The sequence below is a fragment of the Carettochelys insculpta genome, chromosome 29, assembly GCF_033958435.1.
Source record: "Carettochelys insculpta isolate YL-2023 chromosome 29, ASM3395843v1, whole genome shotgun sequence".
Taxonomy (NCBI): domain Eukaryota; kingdom Metazoa; phylum Chordata; order Testudines; family Carettochelyidae; genus Carettochelys; species Carettochelys insculpta.
In genome coordinates, this window is record NC_134165.1 from 11,308 (window position 1) to 32,919 (window position 21,612).

Consider the following 21,612-nt stretch of genomic DNA (forward strand, 5'->3'; position numbering starts at 1 on the left):
ACAGCTCCTTTCCTAGAGGATTTCTCAAGCCAAGACTGTGGAAGCAGCACTGGAAACTGGAGGCATTTTTCTAGCAGATTTAACTACACTTCAGGATGGAACTGATTGACTTAGTACTGGAAAGACCAAAGAAAGCAAGGACTGAGGATTCACAACCTTTCACACCGATGAATGTTTCCACCCCAGAAATTACCACATCTTCATTAATCAAAGGGAAACAGCAGGCTTCTCATTTCAGCTTAGGACAGGGACTCAGTGCAACTGTCAGTACCAGACCTCCCTCAGCAGAAATGTCGGAATGAAAGGGCCACAGCAACCACACTCCACTAATTGCTAGGGCTCCTCCAGATCAGTGTTGAGGAACATGGGTTACACAGCCCAAGGAAGTTTGTACCACTCCTACCCATCTAATCAACAGATTTCATTCTCCAAGGCTGTGAAACCAGCCATAGCTTAAAATCCAAGCTGGTACTTGAAAGAGAGTTCAATTCTGGTTGTTTATGAAGATGCAGGAGACGGTTCAAGATTTTATTTTAAAAAAAAAAAAAAAAAAAACCACAGGTGGGGGGGGGGGCGGAATCTTGGTCTCACAGAGAGATGACTAACTTACATCAAGGCACATCATTAGCAATAACCTGCAGCATATGGCACCATCTCACCCCTCCTCCCTGAATAACCCCAAGGGACCATATGAGGGTCATAAACATGGATCCCAGAAATCCATTTGTAGGAGAAAAGGTGGTTTTCACTGAGAATTATTAGTTTTTAAATTTTGAGGGGGAGAAAATGCTAAATTATGTTAATGAAAGTACCATTCTCACTTATTCCAAAGTCACAACCTCTCCCACAGTTCATTTTTGAACGCACTTCAAATTCACAGATCTAATACACACTGCAATAAACTGCTTGTGGCATACAGATTACTGAGTGCACAGGGGGTCATGTTTTAAGGCATCTCAAATGTCATGTTCTCTTGCAGCCATAATTAAAGTTACGAAGAGATGTTGAAAACTTAAAAAGTCACCACTGAAGACCACATCACTGAGGGTGGCAAGGTGAAATTTAAGATTGAGGGTAAGATGCTGTTCTGTATTGCATGCAGAACAGCTACAGGTGATATTTTAAGACAGGGATTTGTAGAAAGGTAGAAAGCACTAAACTGAATGAAAACAAATTAAAGAAGGTGAAAGAGCAGGGCCACTGACACTTGTAAGCAAAGAAGGCACCATGACTAGATCATTCCAGCATTTTACCATTGCGAACACATCAATAAAACACAGTGTTCAACTGATATTTATCTATATTGTGACTAGGGAAGCTACAGTTCAGCATCTTTTAAAATTTACTTTTCCCCCTCCCCGCCCACCACACCTATACCCAATGATGTTTTTATTGACTAAAAAAAGCCAGAAAATGAAGATCCCTGGTCTTGAGAAAACTTTCTAGCACAGATGCACATGGCAACAGAGGCAGGAAGGCCACGCCAATGTCCTATCAAATACCAGTTTTCTAAATCAAAAAATAGTACTCCAACAGTGAGCCATTGGGTAAAAATCTGTGCTGTATCAGAGCAGTGGCTGAATTGATGGAGAATGCAAACGTGACCTTCTCCAGCATCCCCTCAGTTCTGCAATAGCAGAGGTTAGTAAGACTTCACCATGACTTTCACTGGCTTTGTCACCTAAGTGACTTTACCATTATGTTCTTGGACAGAGAACAAAGCCCCAGTTATCCCCACAGAAGGGCATAACCATACCCTTTCCCCTGCTACCTCCACCCCAACACACACCCTTCCTTATCGCTGCCAGTCCCTTCATCCATTCCCAAGAAGGGGCCTGATCTGGTCATAGCTCATCCCGAGCCGTACTGTCGAGAGGTGACTGGAGCACATCTGAGTTCTTGGCCTCCTTGCTTAGCTCCTGCTGTTCTTTCATTTTCTGGGATTTGGCACGGTCCCAGTCAGTTTTTACTCTCTCATTATTCCAAACCACAGAGGTCTCAGTGTCACTGATGTAGCCATTATCACCAGTATAATGTGTTGGGTAAACCAGTAACGGTTCCACTGAGAAGGCCAGCAAATTCCGATTTGCAAAATGTTCCTTGTATTCAGAGCTGTTTAGAAACAAAAAGCAGGACAAGAGAGTATCATGTCTTCTGCACTTACTCTGAAATCCATCTTCAGCCTCCCACCTCCTTGCATTAATCCCTCTCTCTACGCTGCTTCATTCCAGACAACTCTCATCCTCCTGCTGCCCACTCTCGCATTCAAACCACACACCAACTTAAACTTTTCATCCACAGTCTCTCCAGGGACATCCATCTTTCAGGAACTTTGTCTTTCCCTAAAAACAGCAGCGGTACAAAACATGGCAGTGTCACCACTCTCTAAAAAATGAGTGTGTTAGAGCCCTCTCCACATCCAGAAGTAGCTTCAAACAGATTTCAGCCTCATGGGCATAGCCAGGTTGCAGAAGAGATTCTGCCATGTGGGAGTGAGCCAAGGGTAGTCAGGAAAAAAAAAAAACAAAAAAAAAAACCACTGATGGTTGCAGCTCCCTAGTCCAGCATGCTCAGGGCCTGAGTGGTTCTGAATCACGGATTTTGCCAAACCAGGGGAGGTCAATGTTCTCCTGCTGTCTGCCAGCCCTGCTCCAAGGCATTGACCCACAACTGGATACTTGGACACTGTCCCCCTAGCCTTTGGCTTCCCACCCTGGTGTGAATCCTGTTCCCTGGCCACTGCTGGCTTCCCAGCCCTGCTCCCAGCTGCCACCAGCTCCCCACCTCCAGAGACCGGTCCCCTCAGCTGCTGCCATGGCTCCCTGGAGATTTCCCAGCCACTGCAGCTCCCCAGAGGCCAGACAGCTTCCCGACTGCTGTGGCTCCCCAGAAGCTTCCTGGCTGCCAGCGCTGGCCCTCCACTTTCAGCTGTCACGGCTTCCCAGAGGCTTCCCGGCTGCTCCAGCTTCCCTACCCCAGTTAGCACAACTCTCCTGAGAATTCCCAGACATCCCAGCTCCCTGGAGGCTTACCAGCCGACCCAGCTGCCACAGCTTGCCAGAAGCTTCCCAGCTGTCCCAGCTCCCCAACCCTAGCCTCCTCCTTCCAACCAGAGGACTCTCAGGTCCACGAACATCCACGGTCCTGCTGGACCAACAGATGTTGTCAGACCAGAGTGTCCTGGATTTCAGAGGTTCAAGCTGTATTTGAGCCAGGCAGCATTCAACAAGATATTTTGAAGGTGTGATTTCAGCTCTCATGGACAAGACTGGGTGGCCCACTTGATTATCATTCAAGTGGCACATTGCAGAAGCTGTATCAAGGATCAGACTGGACATTCCAGTCAACTGTCAATGGGCTTCAGCATGCTTGTGCCCTTAGAGTGCAAGGGAGCGCCATTCAAGCAGCCTCATAACTCCAATGGCTCCTCCTTGAGCTAGCCAAAGATTTTGGCATTTAATAAATGGATTTTTTTGTCAAAATATAAAATTCTGCAGTAAGTTTGTTTTTATACAAATTTCTCAGGTATTCATCAAAAACAGCCTCTCGGTGCTGAAGATGAGCATTTCTGGTTATTCAATAAAATCAAAGATCTTTAAGAAAAATTTCATTTCTCATTCAATTTTTTCATGGGAACAATAATCACTTCCCAACTAGTTCTAATTAGAACTTCTTCCAACAAGTTCTTCTGTTTCCTTCAGGGATAAGCAGGATAATGCTGCAGTATTCTCACACCCATTCCACAGGCTACTACGGGGATATGCAAGACTTCACTGCCAAGTTCAGAACAGAGGGGGTGTTCCTTGCTCAGCTACATCAACTGATTATAGATGGACTCTATCTCCAACTAATGCAGAAGCAGCAAAGAATGTTTGTTCAAAGCTCTGCCTGCAGCAGACTTCTCCCTTCAGAATACAATGCTCCAGGATTTTCCTTCACCAACACATGCACCAACACTTCTGATAGGATAACACATCCCTCTTCTCCAGCACTGGGACCCAGAGGACACAAGCCAGACTCACACAGGGTGTTTGTCAAACATGACAGGAAGGAATTCATCCACGGGTAACATCTTGGAGAGTGGCTCAGCCGCCAGCAGCTTCTGTGCACCCTGCAGTGAAATCACATAGGCTAGAGTCCAGTAGGAATAATCTGCCTCCACCAGGTTCCGCACATGAGGCACAGACTTCTCTGGGTGCTCCACCTGCATTCGTTTCCTCCCAATGTAACTGGGGGAGACAGACAGCAACAAAAGATTGAGTCTCTTCTGAAAAGATATGCTGTAGGTCAAGCAGCAGTTACAGGCCTCATGCAGGAATTCCCTGGCCCGTGTTTTGCCAGAAGTCAGATTAGAGGTTTGTAAATAGTATCTGCTGGCCTTAAAAAAATAAACAAAAAACTACAAACGCCCCATACCCAGAATTAGTTACCATGCATGGAGAGCAGAAGTGGCAAATACCCTTGTACCACAGGGCAGCAACTTCCCAGCATAAAAATAAATCCACTCTCTGGTTAACGTAGTATGCGGTCCTTGCTGATGCTGTGTTTGTGGCACAGAAATCTTGTGTAATAATCAGTGCTCTGAACAGAATGTAGCTCAGCATTCTCAGCAACACCCAGGCTCTACCAGAGAGTTGCTCCACTGGAGTCATTATAACATTGTCACTGCTGTCCACTTTCTGCCCTACCACAATTAGGGTGCAGGGCACATGACCCCCTCACGCGCTCCCCAGAGAAATCAACGCTCTCTCTGTTCGCAGCTATCAACGTATCACCCTCTCCTTATTCAAATCTCTTTCAAAATGTCATTTCTTCCTAATACCTACAGAAAGCAATTAATAATAATCAAAAGAGCAGGTTATCTTCCATTCTGGACTTCCCAGGGTCCCCCTTATTCTTCTCTCTTTTTGACTGCAAGCTCTTCGGAGCAAGATTTATTTACTGTACAACATCAAGTCCACTGCCAGAGGTAAACAGATCTACATTGCTTCCTTGTTTAACACCCATATAACATTTTGATCTTCAGTACTTACATAAGATCCCAATCCAGTTCTTCTTCTTCCAGGTCATACACCAGATTCATCAGCCGTCGTTTAAAGAATATTTCAAACCGCAGGTCATCCTCAAACACAACTGATTTCGCCAGTCGTCTCTCCACAATCTAGCAAAACAGACTTATGATAGCCAGTCAGAGAACCTGAAACCGCTCCCCACCTTCACCTTAACTTTCATGACAGGTAATTTATCTCCAGTTACAGCACTGGTATCTATTGATTTCTAGTGTTTAAGAATTTGCTCTCTCTCGCGTCCCAACCTCTTCCATATGTATTCCATTTTGCCACCTCTAAGCATCATTCACAAGTAAGATTCGGATTGTGTCAGTTATTTTTAGTAAAAGTCACAAATAGGCTATAGGCAGTAAATAAAAATACATGGAAGCTCATGGCCTGTCTGCAACTTTCATTAAAAATAATGGGAAAAAGCCTGCTGCGGAGAGGTGGGGGACAACTGAAGCCTGAGTGGAGGAGGGGAAGCTGAAAACCTGAGTCCCCATGCATGGCTCCCTGCCACCTGCAGCAACTGAGAGCTGTGGGCCTCCCCACTATGGCTGAAGAAGGAAATGTCATGGAGGTCACTGAAAGTCATGGATCTGTGACCGCCATGACAGGCGACTGGTGATGGTGGGGACCATTGCCACATAACTGCTCCCCATATCCCAGGAAAGCTCTGCCCCAGGGTCCACCTCTTCCCCCAACCAAGGCTGCTCAGGAACTGGTGCTGGGGACTAACACTGGCAGCAGGGATCTGATGCCCCCACCAACCCCAGCTCACTCTGCTCCATTGGCCATATCACTCCACTTCCCACTGGTGAGGACAGTCCTGCCCTTCCCCTGGAGTGACATGCTGAGAGAGAAGACTGAGGTCACCTTGCTTCATTTCTTCTACTGTGGTCAGTGAGTACAAGGGAGGGCCTTCCCCCCTTAGCCTCCCTGCTGCCCGCTGGCCACCCCCTTCTGCCCTACCACATTTCGGATTTTGGGCATGTGACCCATCATGCTCTCCCCACGCATTACCCTCACTCCATGACAATCTTATCCTTAAGCATGACCCCTGCAACACTGCTCTCAAATCTGCTGTGTATAAATATCCCCACTGTGACTCACACAGTAACCCAATAGTTAGCAGAGGGCACCGCTGTGCTACCTACACATTCCTCTCACCCAGCTTAAACAACAGCATCAGCATGTGAATTCCTGCTTCTTGAAGGGTGAATGAGAGTACCTGGATAGAAGTAAACATCAGGATCTCGAGGGAGGTGGTGATGACTATGCCCCTACTTATCCTTTGTGCAATCACAAACCCTGCCAAGAGCAGTGGGATGCTGGAAATGGTAGTCCCATGGCTGGAGCAGAAATCCAAAAGTTCCTGGTCCACTAATGAAACAAGTGCCCTGAAGGGGTCAGAAGCACCAAGCTCTCGGGAGCTCTCCTGAGAATACAGACTCTCTCACCTCCTGCCAGATTTTGTAGTGACTTAGGAAGCAGCCCAGTTCTCCTTTGGTAAGCGGACGGCCATGGTATGGATCTTTATATCCTGGAAGCATCTGAATCCCCATGGCTTCCACCTGACTGCTGTTCATGGCTCTACAAACCAGCACAATGCAGTTAATGCCTCCCTGCCAGCACAGACCAACACACAGCTTTGCTCTGGTAATGCTCACACATGCAGCTTCCCTTCCCAAGGATTCATCTCCAGGCCACTTTATTTTAAGCCGCTCTCTTTGCAAAACAGATAATGGGAAACAGAATAGAAGATGCTAGGGTTACAGACTCTCACAGTCTGTTTATAAAGAATGCAGACAGTTTAGATCATTACAACAGCTGTTCTGGCAACAGCTCAAGGTACTACACAACTATTACCTTATTTCCTCATCCTGAGGTGGTTTGTGTGCATTTGCAGAGAATATATCACAGGGTGGGATGAAAAGAGGTAAACCTTACAATCCATAAGGGACTTCTACAGCAGAAAAACTTTATGAAGTGACTGGAAAATACTTATACCCACAGCATCTGTCCTTCTCCCTTCCACCGAAAAAGAGTTGCTTTGCTCCCTCACATCTCCAAGACAGAGCATCAACCCCTCCCCTATAAATCCACACTCCAGGAATCCCACTGGGATATCTGATTCCTTATTATCATGTGTTAGACCAGCCATGTCTATGTTTTCTGGGTGTACTCACTTTCCATCTATGGCCTCAATGATTTTGCAGTCAATCTGCTGCTCGTACAGTGTATGCAGCATTCGCTCTCGTCGATCTGCTCTGCGCTTTAAATTAATCATGAAAACCTGAGGAAATAAGACCCAGGGCCATGAAGGTAAAAGGATGTCCCTACCAAGCCCAGGGAGGCAAGAACTCAGCTGCAAACTTGGTGCATTCTGCATTGAGCAAGGGAACAGATACCCTGCGCTCATTTAAGTTTCAGTGATCCAGCTCAGGCATTAGTCAGAAATGCCCACAAGAGGAAACCTGTAAGCTCAGCTTGTGCAAACTAGGCACAATTCTTCATCTCAATAACTTGCCCACACAGAGCATAGTTCTGACTCACCTCATCAAACCCCATCTTGTCAGGGATCTTGGGTGGGATGGACAGGTATTGTGAAGGTTCCACTGGAGAGTTCTTCACTAAAGGAAAACCAAAAAATGGAATGTGAATGCACTTCTGTAAGACATTATCTTCCAGAAATAAGGCAAGGGAACCTCTCATAGCCCACACAACTCCCAATGGGGCATAATAGGAACAGCACTCCAAAAAACCAACCACAGAGTAACCAGTTACCAACAACCCCTTGGGGACCAAGAAACAAAAGTATCCTCTAATATTCTATTCCACAAATGATTTCTTATATCCATTTTTGTTGCTAGCCTTCAGCCAGTGCCAGACACAGACTTTTGTGCTTATCAGTCCTCTTGACTGACATGCTGTGCTGTCTTATTTATTATTTTCTCCGGGCTTTTCTTGTTGCAGGAAATTCTCCAGTCTCCAGGAGTGAACTACGAGTATTCAAGCTATTAACTAGAAAACATCTGCAAACAGATTTCAACAGGAAATTTCCATCTAGAGCTGGTATTACAGAAATACTCTGTCTCTAAAGACAAGGAGAATGCAAACTTGCACAGCTGAAGGAACCTGTGTGTGCAGCCAAGTTAAAACCAGATAAATAAACTTCTGGCACCAAGTTCTCAGACTTATAACATCTATTTTAAAACAGTTATCCTGTCACCTGAGATCCCCCTTTTGCATTACTCAGATTTACAGAAACATATATTAAAGTGGCCAGAAATTAGTCCCTATCTCTCTGCTGACAGAAGTCAGATACTTCACTTTAGTAAAAGAATCTTTGTGCAGCCAGAACCAAATGCAAAGAGATACTATGAGTCAGACCTAGAAATGTACCTGGGGAGAAAACACGAAGTTCAGCACTCTTCCTATACTGCACTGAGCAGAATTCAGAGCCCTCACACAACAGCATGGGTAAGCAGAGCCATTCAGGCCCTGCAGACACCAGAGGCCAAGGGCGGGGGAAGAGACTGAAATAGAGGCCTACGTGGCAAGTTGCAGTTTCAGGAGATGAGAGGCCTCACAGGCTAGTGGAAAAAGCAACAAAAGTCAAGTCAGGAAAAAACACACTCGGTTTTCAAGTGGCACAGACAGCAACCACAAGAACTGAACATGTTTCCCAAATGTTACCAGACAAGATACAATGCCACTCTTCTACTACCTATAGCAGACACGAGCTACTCCAAGCATGGCGAAGGGCACTGTGGAATCATTTCAGGTAGAGCTTCCATAGAAATCACCATTCTAGTCATCCTCTTTAAAAATTCTTCATCGCTTCTTTCCCCCTTCCATCCAACTGTCAGGTTTGGGGAAACTGCTGCTGAATCCCCAAGACAGAGGCTGGTCCCAAATTCAGAATGTCAGAAAAGGGAATAAGGAAAATCATTAAAGCCTACGCATGCTCTGGTTCTGCTGGCTTTCAGCACGTACCCATAATCTCCAGCTGCACATGCATGAAGCTTTCCACCTCATCCTGCATGGTGCTGTGGGCTCTCAGTGGCACTGGCAGGAAGCCATAAACCTCTTTGTTGCATACAAACATCTGGATTTCTGAAATTAATACACAGAGTGAGCACATGCTAATAGGTCAGTGCTCAGAATCACTCAGTGGCAAACCTACTTCACGTGATGGTACTGCACAAGGAACCTTTGCTTGTGGCTGCACAACTCAGCCCAAGGTGGCCTCGTATTTGGCTTTAGCTGTCCAAGACAATTCCACTTTTGCATTGCTCTGGTGTGACTGGAGAAGCAACTTAAAGCAATTCTTTAAACAGACCAATGCTGGTAAAACTTTGCCAGGTTTCAGAGTAGCTGATAAGAACATTTACTGTTCCTATAGTTTCCCAGCAGCAAAGCTGCAAACCAAAAGCAGAACTCTCCATAAGCCTAGAAGAAAAACGCCTTCTCTTTTTCCCCCACCATCTGTGTTCCTTTGCATTGTTTGGTTATAAGGAAAACAACTTTCAACAGCAGCAGCAGATCCAGACCATCTAAACCAGTAGTGGGCAAACTGCAGCCAATAGGTTGCATGGACCCATGAGGGTAAACTGCTATTGGGCTGTGAGACAGGGTATGTTGAGCATAGGAAGGTTTCACACCCCCCGGTTCCCAGTGGCAAACTATTAAAACAAAAACCTCACTTAATGCTTCTGGAATCCTTGAATTGTTTCTTCCTTTGTGATTTTTAAATGGTTATAAATATTTTATAATCGTGATTGTTACAATAGGAGTGTTAGCAATTACTTGATATGTGACCTCGAACCTTACCTCGCTACTGTGCACTGCAACAATAAACAATGGTTTTGTTAACATCCTATCCTTGTTGAGCCTATGACAAGCCCTTACCAACACACCAAACAACCTAATCTCCCTTTGGAAAAGGATGACTGGAAGCTTCTCATCTGTCAACTGAGAGCAGAGCTACACATCCAGCATATGCTATCAAGAAGCACATGGACAGCAATATCCTTTAACTCACCTGCCTGCTTGCAGGAAAATGCAAAGACAATGATATCATCAAAAGACCAGGTGTAGTCTGGATGTGGTGGGTAGAAGGCAAGGTCCCGGGAGGCCTCTTTCCGCAAGTCAATCAGGAAAGTGGAGTGCACCATAGGGACAGCAAAGCAGCCATGACGATCTCGTTTTCGAATGGGAATGTAGGCAGGAGTGCGTTTGTAATAACCCTAAAAAGCAGGAAAGGAGATAACCGCAGGAGCCCTTAGGAGAAGGGGCAGCTAGGAGCTTCTTGTGCGTGCAATGGATCCCATGGGCAAAATCCTGCTGTAAACATGGCTTGGAGGAGTAACATTATGTCACAACTCCAGACCTCCTCCTACCTGTGAGGTCATTCCACACCAGAAGTTAGAATAGGCAGCACGAGATTCCAACATCGGTGCCACTACGGTCTTGTTCTCTGCCATCAGCAGCCCCAGAGTGTCTGGGTTTGTCAGGAGATTATCTGCATCCACAAACTGCAAATAGCAAAGAGACAACAAGCAGAGTCATGCTAACACAGCCAGTCCAGTCTCTGCACCAGCCTGGTGCACTCCACATTGTGCAGTAAGTAGCTGTCTAAACCCTGAGAGAGCCTGCACCTTCTCTTGGTCTACAGACACACCTCCAGTATATGCATTGATTATAGGAGTTCCACACTAGTTAGGGATCATTGACTTTATTTTGGTAAATTTGGGCATTTCTGCTCCTCAGTCCCAGAGCTGAAAGACAGGATCCATTAGCCAAGCCTAGAAGCACAAGGACTATTGAGCCACATAGCATCCCACACCTGCACATTAGTATAACGCAGACTGTGCTTGGGTCCAAATGGACTTCTATAATCTGAAGCAGGGATGTGCAAAGTTGGGGGTGGGCCCCCTTGAGGGGTGTGAAATTTCCTAAGAGGAGGCACAGTAGTATCAGGTGCTGTGTCTCAGGCTCATACAGATAATTAAAAATACTGAAATATGTTACTGTTTTAATACATGTGTATTCACATTTCTCTATCAATTAGTAAAGTTTTTACATTCTATATACTTATTTTCTTACACATTACAAAATATTTTTTTTCATATGAACCTAACTGAAATTTCTGTCAGTTTGGATTACATTAGACAGGTTGTGGGCCCTGCTAATTGAAGGGACAAAACGTGGAGCTTGATGCAAAAAGTTTGCTCACCCTGACTTAAAGCATTCTCAAAATTCCCTTAAAGGCAGCTGCTATTACAGATTCCAAAGCCAGTTAGATCATAAAGCTACTAAAAAAGGCTGCCACTTCAAATCCCTCCTGGTTTGGAACAACATCTTCACAACAGCATTATTTTAAAGATGCTTCCACTTCTCCAAGCAGGCAGGAGCACTCAGTGCCAGCACACAAGTGCTTGAGATAGCTTGCAGGGTGGGGTGGAAGAAACACTGGGAACTTTTAGAACACATTCTTATTTCAGGACACTGCATTGATAGCAATTCCTTAATTAACTTAATCCATCTAAAGAAAAGAGAGTGTGTTTGATTTGAAAACGAAAAATGTCTGGATGACATCAAAGGGCCTCCTAAGGCAAAGAGATTTTCTTACCAAGATGTAGTCAGCCCACATGTCCCTAGCAGATTTCAAGGCTGCTTGTCTGAGCTTCATCACGTGCTCATAGCGAGAATTTGACCAGTGCTTTGGTCCTTCCTCGTCTGGATAGGACCTGTCAGGTATTAAGCCACAATTAAAGTCCTAGCTGCATTCATCTCTCCCCACTGCTTTCCCTTCCCAAAAGTTAAATGACATGAACAGGTAGACCTAAAAGGATAGGTGGAATGAACTCAGCATGCGTCAAATCACAGATGTGAAAGGCAAGCTAATTGCACAAGAGACCCTGTCCTCCTTTAGGCACACTGCAATCCAAGAGGCTTACTCTGACAAGAAACTAAGACCTCCTGCTTGGTTTTGGAGTCTTCGCTACAGACGAACAGCAAGATTTCTGCTCAGTAATGTCATGGAGGCCCCTAAGACGCTACAGAAAAGGAAAGGCATTTGATAGACACTTGTCTTGTTGGTCTCCATGAACCCAATTCTATTCCTGGGCAAACGGAATATTCTCTATATGCAGTGGAACACACTGATATAGCAGAGTTAATTGTTCTCATCTACCAATTTATGAGCATCTCTGAACAAAAATCCCTTTTAAAACAGCAGCCAATCGAACCCTGCCATAGTGACTTGTATCAGTGCTCTGGCCTGCTCTCCAGCACACTGCTCCCAAAGGACAAGCATCTAGAATCCTCTAAAACCAGCAAGACCAGATAAAGCAGAGTTTAATGCCACCTCCTCAGAGCCTGCAGGTTTTGAAAAGGGCATACACTGATTTTTTTTCATATATATTTCCAATAAACAAGAACAGCAAAGAATTTACATCGGCCTCTTAACATCTCTTGGAGGAGACGAGCAGGTCTTTGCCCATGAAACCTTATGCTCCAAAATACCAGGTAGTCTACAAGGTGCCACAGGACTTCTTGTTGTTTTTGAAGATACAGACTACTCACCTCCCCTCTGATACTCCATCTGTTCAGTAATTTATAGGCAGGTCTGCAAGACTGTATGACTAGGATAGAGTTCTGACAGTTGCAAGGCAGGGCACCTTGACCTTCCCAACTGGAGCAAATGCTCCATCTAATATCTTACCATCCATGACACCCATCAGAATGTATGTCTGAGAGACCAAGAGAGGCCTTCGGTGGGAAAGAGGCAAGAACAAATGATGATGGTAAAGACGACTTAGTCATTCACTTTGAGAGTTCAACGGGGACAAGATGAAACTTAACATCACACGCCTCTGAGAAACAAGGATCATCAAGAAACCCCATATGTCCCCTGGGCCAGCATTTCACAGATCCCGGGTAGGTCTTTTCCAATCCCTCCCTGCACAAAGAGGTTAAATCCACTTTGAGCCAAACAACTTTTTAATTCACCCTTTCACTGAGGAAATCAATAAACTTGAGCAGCTGCCTCTCTTCCCCAGGGAAGGCAGATTCATTGACAGGCAAGGTTAGCCTGGTGCAGGTAACAGTCTCTCAGGCAGGGTCTCACCTGGGCTCCTCCATGGGCCTCCACTCCACAGAGTGATACAAGGTCTGCATGTTTATCAGCCACTCTCGTAGTACAGCCGTCGTGTTGTCAATGTTGTGGTCTGTTGCCACCCTGAAAAACCCCCAACAGTGACACTGCTAAGTAGGGACATGAAACCTCCTGGCCCTTTCCCCCCATTCACCACAAGGGAAACTGGAACAATGATCTTGGTCCATCCTGCCACCCTTCATGTCATAAAGGAGATTCCAAGACCTCATCTGCACTACCGAGAGCCATTGAATTCAGCTACATGAATAACATAGCTGACGTCAACATCCTCTGAATTGCCTACCATGGTGTCTTCGGCACAGTAAGTCAACAGCTGATGCTCTCCTATCTACTCCACATACTCCTCTCATGCTAATGAAGTATTGGAATGGATGGGAGAGCAGTAAGTGGTTGATTTACCACCTCCTCCTGGACTCCTGGCTGTCCATGCATATAGCCTGTTGTAGACACGTCCCCACCAGCCACCAAAAGAGGCCCTGCCCACCTCAGCTGAGCCAGAAGCCAGCAGAGGGGGCCCAAGAACAGCCCTTGGCCCATGTACCCTCCCCAGACAGATGAAGGGTCAATAGCTCCCCAAAGCTGCCATTGGGCTCTTACCCCAACCTGACTCCAATTTCTGGGTTGGGGGCAGGAAATCAGGGGCTGAAAATTTGCAGCCAAGTCATGATAAGAACTCCCAAGACAACTGTGGGGAGCTATGAACTCTCCATCTGCCCTTGGCAGGGAGCCCGGGGAGGTGACAGGAGCAGGGAGATAGACTGGGGGCTACCCATGTCCCTAGGCTGCACTTACACGGCCCAGTCTCCAGTGTCCAGCCTCGACAGGACCTAGCTGAAAGAGAAGGGCAAGTGGCCAGGCCTATTGTGAAGAGTGGGACGGCCACGGCCCTTGGCTCCTGATTCTGGGCTCGCCATTCTAATCCTGCTGCCTCTCATACTCTACTGCAGTGGTTCTCAACATGGGTCCACAAGTCCTTTCAGGGGGTTGCAGGGTCCATGGCTGAAACCCAGAGCTTGAGCCACCACCACCCACCACCTCCTAGGGCTGGGTCCAGGAGCTGCATGGATAAAACCCGTGTCCCTGCGCACCCCCCATGAGGTTGAAGATCTGAGTCACAGTGTGCCCTGGGAGCAGCAGAGGTTAAAGCATGATCCCTAGCACCACCCTATAAGTCTGAAGCTGACAATCCATTCCCTGAACTCCTGTTGCTGCCTCTGTTGAAGTTGCTGCTCAGCTCCCAGCCCCCTTTGCTCATGTAACCATTAAGAACCGCCTGGGGTCAGGGAACCTAGCTCCATGGCTGACAGAGAACTCAGGAGAGCCCTCCCAGCACACAGAACTTACTTAGCCCTCTCCCAGAGAGCCCTTAGCTACCGTTCCCCCTACACTCTGAGCTACCACTCTGCCCACACATAAGCTGCACACAGCCCCTACCTACCTTAAACTGTTTTCAAACTTTCTGAACTGAACCCCCTGCCCATTTTAATTACAAATTTTGGTTGCATCTCTCCTGCCCACAACCCAGGCAGGCTGGATGGCCGGTGTTCCCTCCCCAGGCCCTGCCACATAGAGATGGCTCGAACTCTGCTGGTCCATACACTGCAAAATAGAAGTCAAACTTCACCTAAGCCTGAGGCCCTCTCCTCTTCCCTCAGCCCAGAGCTCCACGGTCCTCCCTTCCTTGCTGGGCCCTCAGAAAGAAAAAGGTTGACAACCCCTACTCCATTAAACAAGAATCCTCTGCACCTTTCAAATAGTTTGCCCTCACTTAAGGTAACCAGGCAGTCAGCATACCAGACACCCTGCTCTAACCCAGTCTTGCTAGGAATGGATCCATGACAGGACATGCACAGCTGTCTTTAACCCTGTTGCTACGGTGGGTTGTAGATGGGCATATTGTCAACTTTCCCCTTTCTAAGCATACAACCGGCCTATAAGAGAAAGTTGTCTCAGGGCTCACTGGCCCTCAAAATCACCCCTTCGGTCTTCATACAGTGGCAGGAAAAGGTCACTTCCTCAGTCAGGGAGGTAGAGAATTCAAAGAAACTCCTTTTTCTCTCCTTCTACTGTAAGGCATGCACTAGTGGTAATTTCAGGATAGGTACCTTCCCTGCTGGCAACAGCAGCCACTCAGCTCCTCCTCCTAACAGCCATGTTCTGCTTCATGACTCTAAATGCAGGGTTGTACAAAGTGGGGGGCAGGACCCCTCAAGGGGGCATGAAATTTCACGAGAGAGGGGCGCAGCACAATCACCTGATGGATCTCAGGCTCATCCAGCTCATTAAAAATGCTGAGCTATGTTACTGTTTTTATGTATATGTATTCACATTTATATAACAATTAATAAAAATCGATGCATTCTACATACCTATTTTCTTACAGATGACAAAAGGGTTTATTTTCACATGAAAACAACCAAAATTTCCATTAGTTTGCTTACATTCCTCATCATCATCAGCAGCAGTAACTGTGCTCAGCACCCGTTGGTGTCTGATGTCTCTCTCACTATTTCCTTCCATCTTTCCCTATCCAGTGCAGAGTAGCTTAGTTTCTGTAGACTAGCTCTGCACCAATCTACTACATCACCTATCCATTCTCTGTGGGGTCTGCCTCTTCTATTCGAACCATCCATTATGCCGAATACTAGGGTCTTGATTTTTTGTTCATCATTCATTCTGCAAATATGTCCAAATAGTTGTAGCTTCCATTTTATAACCTTCTGCAGCAGGTTCTCTTTCGGCTGTATCTTCCTATATAATTCCTCATTGGTGACCTTCTGCGTCCATCTGATTCTCAGAATCTTTGTATAACAACTCCTTTTGAATGCCAATATTCTTGTTTTCGAATCTTTTGTTATCACCCATGTCTCACATCCATACAACATGCTGCTGAATACACACGTTTTCAAAATGCCCAGCTTCGTTCTTAAGCTAATTGCTTTTCCAGATTTTATCCATTGCCTTCAAACTTGCTCTTGCTTTCACTATTCTAGTCACTATTTCCTTCTTACAATTTGGATCATACGATATGTTGCTCCCCAGATACGTGAACTTCTCTACATTTTCTAGTTCAATACCATCCACACTGATCTTCCTTCCTATTTCCTTATCTCCAAATACCATTGTTTTTGTTTTATCCATGTTCATAATCTGTCCATACTGCTTCCCTTCTTCATTTAACACCCGCAACGTTTTTGCTAGCTTCTCATCTTCCTCAATGATAACTATATCATCCACGAACCTCAAGTTGTTAATTCTTTTCCTGTGCACAGATATCCCCTCTACCTCTTCCTTAGTTACATTAGACAAAGCCAAAACCTGGCCTGATGCCCATTGAACTGTTAAAACCAAAACGTTTGGGGCTTGCTAGCAAGTGTTTTGAAAGGACCATGGTAGCTTTAAAGTGCTTATCAACAGCCTAGAAAAGGTAACCGGACCGTCACGTTTAATGATACCCTCGTGGGACAGCAGCCCAACAGGAGACAGGCCGGGGTCTCATTACATTTCTGTGTTCACCAGAAAGGCCCCAGGGTAGGGCAGCCACAGCAGGCAAAGGGAGATGCCCGCATCTCACCAGCCTCCGTTACGTCAGCGGGAAAGGAATCCCAGGCGGGTCAAGCCCCACCACAGCCCGAATAGCCAGAGGCAGCAAACTGAATGAGCCCGTGGTGTCCAGACATCAGGATTATTCCTGGCCTGGGGGTGTTGAAAGTTTGCAGCGAGATTTCTCCGTTGACTCCTGCACTACCTCCCCACTACCACGCGTCCGTGGGCCCGCCTGCCGCCCCCGACTCCCGGGAGCGTGCGGCGAGAGGCCAGGGAGCGGGCTGCCGGGCTCGCGGAAGTCCCACGGGGGCTGCTCTCACCACAGCGCAGTCCGCTCCTTCGGGTGCCGCAGCCGCTCTAGCGCCCCCAACGTCGCCGGCAGCGAGTGCGCCGCGTTCCGGGCCAGCAGAGCGATCAGCACCCGCGGCGCCTGCAGCGGCGACTCTGGGCTCCATCGCTCCTCGGGGAAGTAGGCGCCGCCCGTACCCAGCAGCAGCAGCAACAGCAGCAGCGCTAGCCCAGCGGCCGGCGCCATAGCGCGTCAGGCCGATCCGCACAGCTACCCTCCGACAGAAAACGGTGCTTAAAGGCAACGAGTAGAGAGGAGCGAAGTAATGGCCACCGCACACGCCAGCGGGCGCCTCTCCTTTAACGCACATTCTTATCCGCCGGCAGGAAAGATCCGGAGACGCTACCCGGGGGCAGGCTACAGCCCGCGTGCACCGCCTTAAAGAGACGCGGCCAGGTTTCGTTCGTGTTCCTTTCCAGTCTTCCCTACGCAGGTTCACAGCCGTTCCCTCATGCGCGGGCGGGCGTATGGACCGGGCCGCCTGGCCCCTTGCGAGCCAGGGCCTTAGTAGGGAGCGTGGCAGAGCAACGGTAGCCCACGCCCGGGCAGATGCGGCACGAAACAGAGCTGGAAGAGGGTAGCTGGTGGGAAGCTCCGGCTCCTGCTCTCTGGGCTTGGCTGAGAGCCAGCTGGCTTTTAGCTCATGTGGAAGAGTATGTGGCTTTACCCATAAAGTTGTAGGTTCATTCCCTCGTGCCCATGACCCAAGTTAATCAGCCTTAGGTAGGGTTCTATAAATGGGTTTCTAGGTGGCCGGGGGAAGGGCCTGCCAGGGGACTGGGCTCCAGGAACTCTTGCGGTCCTTTACGCTTCTAGTGTCTAATTTTATGACCACAGCAGAGCTCCCCTTATTCCTGTGAGCAGATGGGAATAAGGGGACTTAGAAGTAGCCGGGGTCCTTTCGAAAAGGAGCCCCGTCTGGGCGAGCCGCGTCAATTTCGAAGTGCCACGGCCGCCCGCATGCTAATGAGGCGCTGAATATGTATTTCAGCGCTTCATTAGTAAACTTCAAAATGGCTATTTGCATGGCCATTTCGAAGTTTTTGGCTAGTGTAGACATAGCCATTGTAATCTGCCTCTGTTATCTCCTCCTTGTTTACTTCCTTTTGCGATTGCAAGGTCTGGCAGGTTACTTGACTGGATTCTTCTTGGTGCCCCAGAACAGGACCCTTACACACATCATCTTGTCTCAGGCTTCTAATGAGTAAAACGGGAGCAGACTTTTCTTCGGACAGCCCACCTGCATGCCTGCATCCCTTGAATTCCTGCTGAGTATTGTACCCTAGCTCCAGCTGACAGAACTTTCTTTGCAGATGCTCCACAGGAATCAGCTTCTGGACATGTTCTTGAAGTTGATGCATCCAAGTAGCATTCCTCATTTCCTGCACAGAAAATGAACAGACTGTGATTGTTTGTCCATGGCAAACTTTCCACCCACTGACACTGTAGTCATTTCCCAACTGCACTGATTTTTTCCTCACTTGTCTCCATCCGAAACAATTGATGCCACATGATTTGTTACAGATCAATGTAATTTGCCCTCTTAAACCTTTCTGTAATGAAGTGGGGGGAGTGCATGTGTGAGTCAGGCTGGATGTCTGAGGCAAGCAGCAGCTCCCAGTGGCTAAGGATGACCCCGGGGCTACAACTGGCAGGTGACACCTCTGCCTGAACAAAGAGCAGGGAGGAGCTGAGCTGGGTTTTTGAATCGGGGGCGGCAGTTAGAGGCTAGGAAAAGGGAGAGCTGGAAGGCAGCCAGCCTGAGGAGGGGGAAGCTACACCCCAGAGGGGCACCCCTCGGGGTCTTCTCCCCAGGACAGGTTGGAAGGACTGTCTCTGGCTGCTATGCTGTTGCTTCTGTGAGAAACTGGACATCTGTTGCCTAATAAACCTGCTGTTGTACCTGCTGAGTGAGAGTCTCTCCTGCCAGCGGATGGGGTGCAGTGCAGGGGGACCCCTGAACCCCATCACACTGGTGTCAGAAGTGGGATCCACTGCACCCATGGATGAGCTCCCAGCAGTGGCTGACTGAGCACCAGAGAAGGAAGGAGTCTCACAAGAGCCAGAGGGGGAACAGAGCCATTCCTGCAGCTGCTGCTGGTGAGTGGATACCCCGGGAGATAGCGGGGAGATGGATTATACCCGACTCCTGAAGGCAGAGCTAGCGGGGCTGTGCAGAGAGAGGGGCCTGACCGTGGGGAAGGCGACCAAGGCCCAGCTGATTGCACAGCTGGAAGAGAATGACCGATTCGGGTGGGCAGAGCCTGTCCCGGCAGAAAGTGGCCGGTCAGCCTCGGGAAGCGTTTCAGATTCTCCGACAGGAGCAGGGGCTCGACGCCGTCAGACAGACGCGGTGCCCGCCAGGTCGCGCTCAGCTAGCGGTGGTCCATCGCAGGCAGAGTCCCCCGCCGCAGAGCTGCGACGGCTGGAACTCGAGGTGAAATTAAAGGAACTGGAGCACCAGGAACGGGAAAGAGAGCGTGAGCGCCACGAACGGGAAAGAGAGCGTGAGCACGAGTGCCAGCTACAAGAGAGACAGCGGGAGGAAAGAGTGAGAGCGTGAGGAGAGAGCGAGAGCGGGAGCATGAGCGAACCATGGCAGAGGCGAGACGCCAAGAGGCCCCAGCTGCGGTAAGCGGGGAGAGGGCCAGACGGCTCGGGGTGGCCAGTCACTTGGAGATGCGTGTGCTGGCCCAGTGTCAGGACCCAGGGGACATGGATGAGTTCCTTACCGCCTTTGAGCGAGCCTGTGAGTTGCATGAGGTTCCCCCAGATGAGTGGCTCCGGCACCTCACCCCCTTGCTGGGCCAGAAGGCCGCAGCGGTGCTCAGCCAGCTGGTGGGGCTGCAGCCTGGGGACTATGAACGGTTCAAACAGGCCCTGCTGCATAAGTTCGGGCTGACTCCGGAGATGTACAAGAAGAAGTTCCAGGAGGCGCAGAAGAGGCCAGAGGAAACCCATGTAGATACAACCGCCCGCCTGAAGCAATACTACCAGAAGTGGGCGTTCGGAATGGGAGTCCAGTCCGTAGACGACCTGATCGAGCTGGCGGTCGTGGAGCGATTCTACGAGATGTGCGCACCTGACCTGAGGGTGTGGCTCGTGGACCGGAAGCCAGGGGACTCACATGATGCAGGGAAACTGGCAGATGACTTCACAAACAGCTGGGCCAGGTTTGAAAGTGAGCCCCACAAAGAGAGGGAGTCTCGGAGGGAGAGGGAGTCCTGGAGAAACCGAGAATCTCAGAGAGACCGGTCCCTAACTGTACGACAGAGGGGACCACCTCTTGGGCAAGCCCAGGAAAGAGGGGCCAGCCACCCACCCCCCAGAGAGCCAAACAGAGCCCGGACAGAGCAGCCGGCCCGAGAGACACAACAAGACCCAGGCTGTTATCGCTGTGGGCGAAAGGGGCATAGAGCAGCCCAGTGCCCCAGGCTCCCAGACAGGTTGAGCAAGCCGGGGGGTCATGGAGTCAACTGGGTGGGGTCCCAGAAGCCAGAGGGGCTGGCGGCCAAGGCGGGTGGTGCTGACAATGGGCACTCGGATTGGGCTGAGTCCACCCCACAGACCAGCTCCTCAGGGGGACCAAATGCTCAGAGGCCAGTTTACAGAGTGGGGGCAGCAATGCCTCTGTGGAGCAAGTGTCTCAAACACCTCGAGGTAGACGGGAAAAAGGTCACGGGGTTCTGGGACACAGGCGCTGACGTGTCGCTGGCCCGACCCGGGGTGGTGGCACCGGGCTGCATGATACCCGATTCCCACCTGACGATAACAGGAATTGATGGGACCCCTTTCAAGGTGCCCATGGCGAGGGTGCACCTGAAATGGGGGAAGAAGGAAGGCCCCAAGGAAGTGGGCGTGCACAGCCATTTGCCGGAGGATGTACTGATGGGGGCTGACCTGGAGAACTGGCAAGGTGAACGCCCTCGTGCCCTGGTCCTGACCCATAGCCAAAGAAAACGAGGGGTGCGCTCCCCAGATTCAGGGGTACAGGCCCAGCCAAAGTCACAGGAGCCACAGGGGCCAACCCTGAGAGAAAGGGGGCCCCCAAAAACCAGATCTCACAGGCCAGGGGTGCTGGAGCCAGGCAGGGATGGGGAAGTAGCATCCGCTCCTGCCCGAGCGGAAGAATTCCAGGCAGAGCAGCAGAGAGACCCCTCCTTGCAGAAGCTGAGGGAACTGGCCAGTCTCAGCCCAGCTCCACAGCTGGGGGAGGGCTGCAGGGAGAGATTCCTGTGGGAAAAGGGATTCCTGTACCGGGAATGGGCTCCCAGACGCAAACCGGAGCCATGGAAGGTCCACAGGCAACTGGTGGTTCCCCAAAAGTACCGGCGCAGGCTGCTGTACCTAGCCCATGATGTCCCGCTCGCAGGACACCAGGGGATCCACCGCACCAGGAGAAGGTTGTTACAGAACTTTTTCTGGCCAGGGATCTTTGCAGCTGTCCATCTGTATTGCCTATCCTGCGATCCCTGCCAGAG

At 49.0% G+C, this 21,612-nt stretch overlaps 1 protein-coding gene across 2 annotated transcripts; it reads right to left on the reverse strand.

Moving 5' to 3' along the window:
- Window positions 1–539: 539 nt before the first annotated feature.
- COLGALT1 (collagen beta(1-O)galactosyltransferase 1) lies at window positions 540–17,357 on the reverse strand. Of its 2 annotated transcripts, XM_074979531.1 has the most exons (12): window positions 17,103–17,357; window positions 13,189–13,299; window positions 11,689–11,806; window positions 10,457–10,591; window positions 10,099–10,303; window positions 9,051–9,170; window positions 7,608–7,684; window positions 7,241–7,347; window positions 6,512–6,644; window positions 5,034–5,161; window positions 4,023–4,229; window positions 540–2,112 (listed from the first exon to the last, which is right to left on the reverse strand). In XM_074979531.1, the coding sequence occupies exons 1-12, from the start codon at window positions 17,315–17,317 to the stop codon at window positions 1,845–1,847; spliced, it is 1,824 nt and encodes a 607-aa protein (XP_074835632.1). In that variant the 5' UTR covers window positions 17,318–17,357; the 3' UTR covers window positions 540–1,844. The 2 variants fall into 2 exon arrangements, with proteins under 2 accessions (XP_074835632.1, XP_074835633.1); XM_074979532.1 differs by lacking the exon at window positions 9,051–9,170.
- Window positions 17,358–21,612: the final 4,255 nt, after the last annotated feature.

Coding starts and splice junctions, on each gene's coding strand:
- COLGALT1 (XM_074979531.1), bottom strand. CDS start 17,317: ATGGCGCCGGCCGCTGGGCTAGCGCTGCTGCTGTTGCTGCTGCTGCTG. Junction 6,645..7,240: donor ATTGAGGCCATAGATGGAAA/GTGAGTACACCC, acceptor GCTGGTTTGTAG/AGCCATGAACAGCAGTCAGG. Junction 2,113..4,022: donor ATGTTTGACAAACACCCTGT/GTGAGTCTGGCT, acceptor GTTTCTAAACAG/CTCTGAATACAAGGAACATT.